The following is an 11698-nucleotide window of genomic DNA, read 5'->3' on the forward strand; positions in this document are numbered from 1 at the left end:
TGCATATATTCCATATTTGCCGTGATTTCACACGTACAGATACACGTACATACACATACATAACACACGATGAACATAATGTCTATGGACAATATATTATTATGTGTACATAGTGAGACTTTCTCGGTCGTCACAATTTTCCAATTTTTGTAATCGTCGTATGAAAAACAAAAACAAAAAAAAAATGTTATAAATAAAAATCGTATTGTTTCAATATGAACTACTAACTAAAAAAAATCTCACATTAGCCGAGGCTTCATAACAAATCGTCTTTTATTTTGTTTTCACGAATGACGTCAGAATATTTCAATTCAAATTTCTTTTATCTTCGGTCGTTTATCAGTTGGCAACATTGATAAATTATTTTAACGTCATGATTCATTTAAAAGGAAGATAAAATTCAACCTAAACAAACATTAAAAATTATTTTTTATGTAATGCATCATAATGAAATCATACGATTATTATTTAACATTTTGCATGATGGGAAAATCTTAACGACTGTTAGAGGGAAAATTTAAAATAGTCCTTACAAATTGTTTTCTTCAAATCGGTTGCGCAGTGATACGTTTTCGTTCTGACGCGCACCCTAGATGAAAAGAGAGGGAATAATGTGTCAACTAGATTGAAGCGACGTGTAAAAGAGAAGGTACGCACACCGATTATCAATAATATCGACGGAATGGTTGCCTTCAGGCCTTCATCCTATTTTAGGCATAGCATATTTTTCTAAGATTGTAACACGATATCGGGGAGTAGAATCTTGCCTATAACGAATGAATGACACTTGCGTAGACACACACAGAGAAAGAGAGGGAGAGAAAGAATAAATATGTGAGAGTATGAATGATTGAGTGAATGTTGGGAAGAAAATTAATTTCGAGATTGGTAAAAAAAAAGTACGTATATGGAACTGGGAAAATGACGTGGATAAAAACAGAGCGACGTGTTCGTACTCGGCTGACTATACATATTAAGGACGTAAACGATGCTTGTAATTATTACATGATTGATATTAGTATAATTAAGCGATTAAAAGGAAAGAAGTGAGACGTCGACTTTAATATATTATGTATCAATTTAACGATTTTACCATCCTTTTGACAAGAACACATTTAGATACAATATCTTAGGTTCTTTCGTAGATGGGAAAGAAAAAATTATCTCTCTTGGTGTATTATTCGTTTCTACGCCTATGATCCATAACAAAACTCCTCCTCTAATTCTTTCGTTTTCACATAACTCCTTCTTACTGCAATAAATCTGTCTTTTGATCGTTAGTATCGATCTTTATCCCGATGGTTCTTCACCATTTATAATTATATAGTTGATTATATTTATGTATATTTAACAAACAAAAATATATATAAATTTAACACCCTGGCGAAAGATGAGGCAGATGAAGTTTGGCATTCGACCAAACTTCCTCAAATTGATATCGTATGTAATTTCGAACACGAGGTCTGCCATTTTTTTTCACCGATTCGATGTAATCTATAGGTCGAACGAATTAGTGATCATTTTCTTAAAGCGAATTTTAGCGATTAAATAAAAAAGGTGATGCAATTTTAGGACAATAAGACACATATAGAAGACACGAAATAAGTTTCTGTGTTTAGCCAAATCAAGTAATGTAAAGTTACATGAAATTTTGCGAGAACCTAGTTTGACGATTATTCCACATTGTGTTATCATAAAGTTGGTAGCACTTCGATAAGTTAATGACCAATAAATATATGATTATTTAAAAATGGAAAATAGAGAGCTGTTACGATCTTCTTTCTCTACGAAGAACAAAAATTATACATTAATGCGAAAGTATTTAGACGAATTAATTGGTTTCTTCTATTACTTCAAATCATCCTCTGTGCTTCTAATTTCTATTTTTAATAAGTATTTAATCATGAAGTAAGAATTGTATTCTGCTCGCGCCTCCCATTTGTAATTGTATCCAATGCGCATGCGCGAGAGAAACTCCATCTATACATGATGGTCGAATTAAAGCAAGCTTTTAGTATAAACGCTTGCACCCAGAATAGAGGTTATAGTGTGCATTTATAATTTCTTTATTTCTTTCGACATTTCTGACCATTTTGAATCAATTAAGTAATATTTTGTGCTTGTTATTGGAATTATAAAAAGTTCACCAAAATGTCGATCGGAGTACCGATAAAAGTACTCCACGAAGCGGAAGGCCATACCATAACCTGTGAAACGAATACTGGTGAAGTATACCGCGGCAAATTGATAGAAGCTGAGGATAATATGAACTGTCAGATGCAAAATATCACTGTAACTTATAGAGACGGCCGTGAGGCGCAGTTAGAGAATGTTTATATTAGAGGTTCAAAAATTAGATTTCTCATTTTACCAGACATGTTGAAGAACGCACCAATGTTTAAGAGACCGGGAGGCAAAGGCTCGGGAACTGCAGGCAGAGGAAAATCAGCTATTTTACGTGCCCAAGGTTTACTCATGATATATTTTAGTTTTAATATGTTTCTGTTTGAATATATGTGAATAGTAGAGTCGATAACGTTTACCTCATATTACATTAATAGACTGCGGGTGTTTATATATCTATGGAAATATAAATATTCTACAATCTATAGAACGTATACAATATTTGGAAATATGTAAAATATTCAAATTGGTAATCATTTATTTAGTTATGCTCATACAAATATGAATTTGCATAAACATCCCTAGTATATTCAGTTATGTATGGTATTTTATGAGATATACACAACTGCTCATAAAAGTATTAGAATATATATATATATATATATATATATATATATATATATATATATATATGTACTGTACAGCAAAGATAACCATTTTAAACATTTAATAAGTGTTAAAGATGATACCATTGAATATTTAGGTTTATTAATATGGTGAATAATTGAAAACTGTTTAAATGCTTTGTAATTTCTATAAAATCTCTGTAATTGCACTAAATATCTTGTAGTTTCTATGTACATGTTCAAATTTGTTTTAAATTTCACTAACGTTCATTCAATTATATTCAAGAATATCATATATGAATATGTTGTATATGAAACACATATAATATATATATATATAAGTTTTCTGTGGTAATGCCTTTATGAGCCACTATATATATTCAATCATTCTGTTTGTTTATTGAGTTGACAATTTGTTTTAGCTCGTGGAAGAGGTAGAGGTCAAAATCAAAGAGGTAGAGGCACAGGTTCTGCACCTTGGCTAAATCAACAGAATCAGCCCGGAGGATCTCAAGCAGGAAGGGGACGAGGTTAAACTATATAATGATAAAGGACATTACATTAAGAAAAAGATAAATAAACCCGATTTAAGACCAACTTTTTATATTGTTCATAACAAATGTTTTCTCACTTTCCACTTGATTAGAAACAGAGATATTTAAATAAACGAATGAAGTACTTTTCCATAAAAATTTCCAAACCATGTTCTCAGTCATTGTATTTTTATACAATATTTCCCGAAATAAAGAAACAAATTGTAATAATGTATACAATCTTAAGATCTGTTTAATATTATACTTTTAATGATTATAAGTGTTTAAATAGATTCATTCATGTTTGTTATTCAATGTATGCTGGATATATTATGCGATCATTTTGTATACCCAATAACTTCAAAGCACACTGCGATCGATGCATCAATTTTAAATAGTATTAATGCGGTCTTTTATATATAGTAGTAAGGAATTTGCGTACATGAGCTTAATGGTTGCAACATTCTGCTTGAATGAATCTTTTCTTCTCTTTTCTTTATTTCAATGTATCAGTTGAGTGTTAGCTGTGACTGGTAGCCTTAGCTAGCCTGACAATTTATCATGGAGTAATAAGTAATTAACGGCTGTCTGTAACAATAAAATAATATTAATATGTGTAGAAATAGAAACCGTGTGAATGAATCTTTCAAATTCGCGAGTTTTTTATATTGACCAATCAGAACGTCGAATATTAGTGTACAGAGTTGACCGGACGCATGCGCTTAGTAGCGATTCGAAAACGCGGCAGAACGCTACGCTGTACCACAAGCATTTATAACTAGACTGCGAATTTTTATACATTTATGAGTTTAAGGGTGCTAAAATACATAGAATGTACATAATACACAAAAATATGTGAAATATTTAAAATTCATTCAGCATTCATTGTGTTTATGAAAATATGAATTTGCATAAATATTTGTGGTTTATTTATAAATTTTCGGTCTTCATTCGCGCAAGAAAAATTGTTTTAACTCCATCGATCGAGCAACGAAATCAAATTAGCATAAAATTACACGATTATATAAATTATTATATAGAAAATGATGAACACATTGTAAAATTGTACAATTGTTGTAAACTTGCAAATTGAATTGAATGAAACAATCTTATTTTATAAATAAACAAAGCGTTTAATCTGTAAAGTCCTTTTAACACCCACAATCCTTTAATTCTATCCAATTCCCATTGCTTTGAGGGATAGGTTAATGATGAAAAAATTCGAAAAAATTGGTGAATATTGATAAAAGAATAAAATAGTATAAGAAGTATATGAAACATTTTAAAATTCCTGAAAATGATGTAATTTTCTGAGAAAATCTGAGGGAAAAAAACTTGTTGTTCGAGCGAGAAATTTGTCGGCCAAAATAGTAATTTTCTATTAGTTAATTAGGATTCCATTAGGAGGTGACACAATCTCACCAATGCTTGGAAACGGTGTTATATTTCATGAATTTTTCGGAACCGAAATTTCGCCTGCATTTGTTCGTTTTGAATTTTTTATACATGTTAACTGATACTAACAAAACGATATAATATTACGAAAGCATCCCTGTAAAAATAGCTATATATGTTGATATATATATTTGTCTAAAATTATTATATTTTCTTAATGAAGAGGATCTTTCTTCAAGAAAAAGTTATTCTGATAATTATTAAAAAAAGATACTCATAAAGAAGCTGACATATTTTATTATAATTGCAAAATATTCTATAAAATTTATTTTGTAATGTTTTTTTTATTGAAATATTACAATATAAATTTCATTATAATGTAAGTTATTAAATGTAGAAATAAATTAAATAATCATGATTAGACTGTGTTTTCATGCAAATTTATATATTGACATATAAAATCACGAAAGTAAAATCTTGATAAAAAATTGTTTTATCTACCAATTATTATAAAAGACATTGTACTTTGAATATTTTATTTATTTTTTCATCCCATTAAGAGCATCGGAGGAGAATATATGCATAGTTCTATCGTTGACCGTTAGAGACCCTTGTTCTTGGTATATACTTTTGGCTTTTTTAACATTGTATCGGTGATCTTCCTACTCATCTACTGATTTAAGATTTTACCGGGGATGGTGAGAATAATTAAACATTAATCTGTTAAAACAGATTCCAATAATTCTTTTTCACACACAAATCTTTAGTTAATACTTAAACCTCGTATTTCCATGTTAATCAATTGATAAAACTGTAATTCCAAAAAAATTGTTCGAGGGCGAAAATATATCGCAATCGAAAAAATAAAGTAATAAAGCACAGTATGGAGAGGAATACGGGACAAAGATACGAGGATGAAATAACTGAGCAACCAGTAGATTATAGCAAAAAATACAGTGAAAGGAAAACGGAGAATTCCTCTCGAAGTGATAGATCTTGTAAAAAAGAATTCGGGGAACGTGACTCCAAAGTAGATTTATTTGGAGATTATGCTGAAACCGATCTTGATCAGCCAACAGATTATAGTTTACGATACGCAGAGGATGACACTGATGACGATGAGAAACAGAGTCCTGAATATTTTCCTGGAAGCGTTCAGGAGGATACTGTAAAGACTTATTGTACAGAAGGAACTCCGTATGAGACGCCTTTCAATTTTTCAACTGCGACTTCCATGTCCGATTTACGTCTAGAGAATGCAAAGGAATCTGTTGATTCGCAGAAGAAACACAGCAAAAAGAATGTTGAACTTAGTCGCAAGGAAGATTTGAATTATGAGCATCCAATGACAATTAATTGCAATGAAGACCGTTCACTTCTTGTTGAGAAAGAATTAGAATCCTCTAAAAATGCCGAGACATGTAAACCTAACTGTCTTTCTAATGAAAAGTTAATTAATTATTATCAAGCAGGAACATCTGATGGTTTTTCTCGTGCTAATTCTCTCAGCTCCCTTGGTAGTGCGATAACACAAAGGAATAATGTTAATGGAATTATTTCCAAAGAACCTTCCACGGATTCTTCTGAGAAAGCTGATAATGTGTCGGAGAGAGCAGATCGCACTGCAGCTAGCACTAACATCAACATATTACGTATTCCTGATGAAACTGATAGTTCTACAGAAGGAAAAAATAGTTCCAGAGTTGTAGATAAAGAAGGTTTGCTATGTTTAATGTTTTAATGTAGTGTATAAACTTTTATCAAGTCTTATGGAAAATTGTGGCTTTATTTGTTACATTTATTGTTATAGGCAAAATGGTTACATTCAGTAGACAAGACTACTATGCAGAACAAACTCCTTTAATGTTTTCATGTTGTAGTTCTCTAGGTTCATTGAGTGGATTTGAACAGCATTCTATACATGATGATCGTAGCTCCATCATCAGTGATTTCAGGTAATTTTTAGAAATCTCATAAAGAGCACAGGGAGAAACACGATAAGTCATAATTTTTATTTCTTAGATGGGAACAATTTTAAAATCCAAGTGAAAAAAGTCCTGACCAAATAATCACATATTACCAAAACTGCCTTTTCATTAAATTTAATTATGGGTTTCTATATGTTCATTTCTTTTGAAGTATAATGATTTTAAAAACATTATAAAATAAACTTCATAGATTTCTCACCTATTGCTAAAGTACATATATCTTTAGACGAATCAGGTTGTTCTTGTTTTTAATTATGTTATATTATATAGTATGTCAGTTTTAATTATTAAATAACATCAAAATCAGAAAATCAACAAAATTGTACGTTTATATCATATTTTGTCTCCTGTAATTCTCAAATAACAGCAAAATAATAATAGTTTTATAATTTATACTGAATATACTGAATATAATTTATAATTTATACTGAAATTGATGTTTAATAGTCGCAGGACCAGTGGTGTTGTGTCTCCAAGTGAATTACCAGATTCACCAACACAAACTATCCCTCCAAGTCCTCGTAATCATAAAAATCAGTGTACAGATTTTATAAGCAAAGTACCAGAAGAAGCAGTAAGACAGCCTGTTCGACATTTATGTATGCAATGCTATTGATCGTTAGTGAAAGATTAAGCACAAGAATTTTTATTTATACAATAGTAAGAATGTCCTTAATACCTTACTAGTTTTCTTAACAGATATTATTTTTCAGCATATTCAAAGTGTCATGCGCTAAGAACCAGTGTTTTCGAGGATGACATTGCCACATTTAAGGAGGAATCAACACCCATTGAATTTTCTACAGCTACTAGTCTCAGTTCTTTAACTATCGACGATGAAATGAAAATTCCCAATATATCTAAACCTCAAAATGAACTGAAAGAACCATCTAATGAGCTGGATAAAGATATTAAAGAAAATTCTTTAGAAGAAAAAGTTAGTAATGTAGAAGTTGAGAAGGATCAGGAACAAGTGAGTGATGGTGATGAAGATAATGAAGACATGTTGGCTGCATGTATCAGCATGGGAATACAAAATAATAGGTATTTTAATAGTTTGTGATATACTAGTCACTAATCATTCATATTTATTCGTTCGTATATATACATGTTGCACGTATATGTTTATAGAAGATACACAGAACTGAATTATTTTCAGTTATGATATTTTTTCAATAAATATGTGATATCATTATCAACTAATATCACTTGCTAATAACATTAATATCAATATTTTTAACTATGTATATTACAGATATAGACAATCTTTCAAAACGTCTACTGTCCAGAAACCTATACAATCAGAGTCATCAAACATGTTGGTACGTTGCCAGAGAACACCAGTTTTAAACAGACTGGAACCTTCAGTTTCTGTTGCTGTCACTTCCGCGGATGCTACAGTGACAGCAAGTACTTCAAAACCTAGCAAGCCCGCAATAGAAGTTGTTGCTGCTCCAGATACCGTACATGTGTATTGTACAGAAGATACACCTGCTGATATTTCTCCAGTGGGCTCACAATCGAATCTTTCTGCCTTGTCTATGCCGAGCGTCCAAGAAGATGTAGAAAGGATCGAAGAAACTAAATCTTCGGGTGAAGTCGAGTGCCATAGAAACGATCTGTCCGATGAAAGTTCTAATCTCTCTGGTGAAGATGAGAAAATTCTAGATGAGTGCATTCAGTCAGGAATATCGAAAGTACGTGTAACTGTAGAAAAGTTTTTTAAGTAATCTTCGATATTAACATTTAAACACCCAGTTACACAGTAACATGTGTAAGTACATTTTGCAAAGTTCCCTTGTATATGGGCTCTTGTTATGAAGATAATCATAACAAAAAGAATTATTAATTTAATTGACTAAATACCATTTCTTAATCCATATAACATGAAATAAAATATATTTATACTATATTGTTATTACAATAAACAATATTGTGTATACTTTTTAAATCGATTTCTTTTCAGCAAATCAAAAAATAATTAAACGTATTTATATTCCCAATTGCCGGGTGCTTAAATGTTAACTATCTTATGTTTGTTTTAGGTTAGACAAATAACTCCACCACCAACGAGTTGCCTTCCCTTTGTACAGAAAACAGAAGTGCTAACACAGAGATTCAACATATGTGGAACACCATCATCGTCCCCTGTAGAAAGTGCCAACAAGAACCCTGCTCTTCGAAAATCCATGTGTCATACATCATTGGATCACGAAAATGATCCTTTTGGCGACAGCCCTAATCATTCGGACGATGAAGCCATTCTCAGTGAATGTATAAGAGCGGCCATGCCTAAGGTTTCTTTCTCTATTCCGTTTTTGACTAATCCTGATTATATCAATATTTTTTATGAACTATTGTGTATTAATTCTAGGTTAAATTGAATATTTCAACACTTATAGGACAAGCATTGCCGCAAACCGCGGAGAAATCGAAGGTGACGGCTTCAAGAAAACCATCGTCGTCATCGTCTACGTCGTACCGTCAGCCAGGATATATTGAGGATAATAAACATCAGTCTAAGAAGTCTGCACCATTCGAGGATAATTTAGGCCTTTCAGAGGAAGAGGAAGACATCATGCTGGCGCAGTGTATTAAATCTGGTATGCCAAAGGTAAAAATATACAGTTTTATTTTCTCATCCTATATATCAAATTTTAGATAGATTAGACTTTATGGGTCTTTTATCATTTATAGGCGCTGAATGTTTCATCAAATTCGTCCTTAGTGTCCGTAAAGAAGCAACCAGAATACTCAAAAACGAGAAATATTTCCAGTACTTCATATTATTATGTGAATAAACCCTATCTGTTTGGAAACACAGTGGTGCAGACCCAGCCATCACATAAACCCATAGAGAATGATCATTCTCTGCACAGAGGAACTTCTTGCACCTTCCATTCCACGAAGGTTCAAGAAAATAGGAGACATATTGTTAAAAATGGTGGAATTAATACATATGAAAGAACAAACCGTGTGGCATTATACAACAGGAAGTTTTCTCAGTCAGAGCACGAAAATAACAACATGAACGAAAACATTCTAAGCACTTCACGTTCCGAGATCCCTAATTGTAGGTCCCCAATTTTAAATGGTGAAAATGATGACGATGAATTACGTAGGAATACAACGAAGTCGAATGTAGTACCTTCAAGGCATAGTTCTGTGAGTTCTCTTAGTGAAGAAAGTTCTCTTGGATCCATTGAGGAATGGGCTTTTCTGGAATTGTGCATTAGTTCTGGGATGCCGAGGAACAAGTACCGACTGAAGGGAATGAAAAACACAGAGGGGAATGTCAACGAAGACAGTTGTTCGATATGTAGTTATAATTCGTACGTTTGTAAAACCTAAATGAAAAACAAAAACTAAAAGTCCCACCCATAGAAAGATTGAATACCTTTTTATGATAATCCATAAAAGGATGACGATCAAGGGTGTATATTTGGTGGGATAAGCAAGTGAGATTATTATAATTCTGTGATTGACAGAAATTTGCAATAACTCTGTCCAACTCCTAGCATACAGAATACTTCAAAACTACATGTTAATTAAGTAAAGTGTGATAGGATTATGATGAAAACTTGATTAACAAAATTTTTCGTTCAAGAAAGACGTTTCATTTCGCTTTATTTGTTTGTAATAAGATTGCGGATGTTTATGTAAATTCACATTTTTATGAATATAATTAAAGAAATGAAATCTAAATTTTTTATAGGCATATATTTGTCTATAGACAAATGTCTTTTTTTATAAGTAAATATTTGTTTTATCTTAAATATTTAATATATATTTGCGTACTTTGTGCATTGTATGCACATTGCATTTTCAAATTTCCTATAAAAGCATAAACTTCCGCAGTCTAATGATGAGATTAGGAAGATGTAAGTTTTAAGCGACTATTGATTAGCTACATACATCAGATTTTTTTTATGGGGATCAGATTTTGTATATATTAAGTCGCTTATTGATTGGATTAGAATTTGTAAAAAATGAAGCGAAATGGGAAATATGTTAATTAAATAAAACATATATCTTTTTTCATTACTATTTACTATCACTTACTTCGCTAAATTATAGTTTTGAAACACTATATTGTGCATTGAAGAAGCATATATGATTATCTTATATAATTTCTTTTTAGTTCTTTATATGAGATCAGAAGATATTTCTTATTTCTTCTCATTCTCATTTATTATTATTCTCAAGGAACGAATGTTTACAGATTATCGATGACTTTTCAGGGGAAAAATTATCGAATTTCTGGAATAAAACGGGATTCGTGGTTCATGTGTAATGTATGTACTTGCCGAAGAACCATTGTGAGGTTTCTTTTTTAGCTTAGTGTAATCTATTATATATTTTTTACAATTTATTTTTCCTAATGAATTCAGTGCTGCAGCATGTGATATTTTGTTTTCATGAAGTAAGAAACAAAATCTAGCTAGAAATAAAGAAATTTTATGGTTTGGTCCAGCTTAGGTGCTTTCTTTATTGCAAGTATGAAGTTACTGACTAAAAAATATATTTATAATAGATCAATAATTTCAATTGTTATATTATTATACCTTAATAAAATTTGCAACTTTATTGTTAAAGCATTTATTTTATACAATTCTCTTTTAATATAAAAATTTTTTTTTCCATAACTTCTCCTCCATTTCCTCACTTTGCCATAATATTTAATAGAAAATTTACCGTAAACTTACTAATCTATGGTATGAAAGACGTCGAGTACTGTAGTTTCTCGAGGAATATAAATTTATAGTTAGCAATTTTCGCATCGAAGCATTAATTTCCGGACTGGAAAAGTAACGTACATCAAAAGTGCACCGTTTGAGAAGAAAAGAAAATTGCAGCCATAGTGTTTCTTGCAATCTTATAATAATGTAAAGTAAAATATTCTTGCATGAAATTAACATAAGTTTCCATTTAAATAAAACAAATGAAATTTTACAAATAAAATTTATAATTTGTCAATAATCTGATTGTTTTATTTGACAAAAGATTATGAAATTATATAAAAATGTAATCT

General features: G+C 31.0%; 2 protein-coding genes across 3 annotated transcripts; both read left to right on the forward strand.

The window, feature by feature from the left end:
- Positions 1 to 38: 38 nt before the first annotated feature.
- LOC132914489 (small nuclear ribonucleoprotein Sm D3) lies at positions 39 to 3523 on the forward strand. The gene is made up of 2 exons (XM_060973641.1): positions 39 to 2467; positions 3173 to 3523. Exons 1-2 carry the CDS (start codon positions 2152 to 2154, stop codon positions 3283 to 3285), a joined length of 429 nt encoding a protein of 142 aa, XP_060829624.1. The 5' UTR covers positions 39 to 2151; the 3' UTR covers positions 3286 to 3523.
- Positions 3524 to 5294: 1771 nt separating this feature from the next.
- LOC132914674 (adenomatous polyposis coli protein-like) lies at positions 5295 to 11264 on the forward strand. 2 transcript variants are annotated; one of them, XM_060973982.1, is made up of 8 exons: positions 5296 to 6396; positions 6489 to 6633; positions 7114 to 7265; positions 7380 to 7710; positions 7922 to 8363; positions 8712 to 8963; positions 9041 to 9280; positions 9364 to 11264. In XM_060973982.1, exons 1-8 carry the CDS (start codon positions 5562 to 5564, stop codon positions 10015 to 10017), a joined length of 3051 nt encoding a protein of 1016 aa, XP_060829965.1. In that variant the 5' UTR covers positions 5296 to 5561; the 3' UTR covers positions 10018 to 11264. The 2 variants fall into 2 exon arrangements, with proteins under 2 accessions (XP_060829967.1, XP_060829965.1); XM_060973984.1 differs by lacking the exon at positions 9364 to 11264 and having other exon boundaries at positions 5295 to 6396; positions 9069 to 9253.
- Positions 11265 to 11698: the final 434 nt, after the last annotated feature.

The sequence above is a fragment of the Bombus pascuorum genome, chromosome 15, assembly GCF_905332965.1.
Source record: "Bombus pascuorum chromosome 15, iyBomPasc1.1, whole genome shotgun sequence".
NCBI classification, from domain to species: domain Eukaryota; kingdom Metazoa; phylum Arthropoda; class Insecta; order Hymenoptera; family Apidae; genus Bombus; species Bombus pascuorum.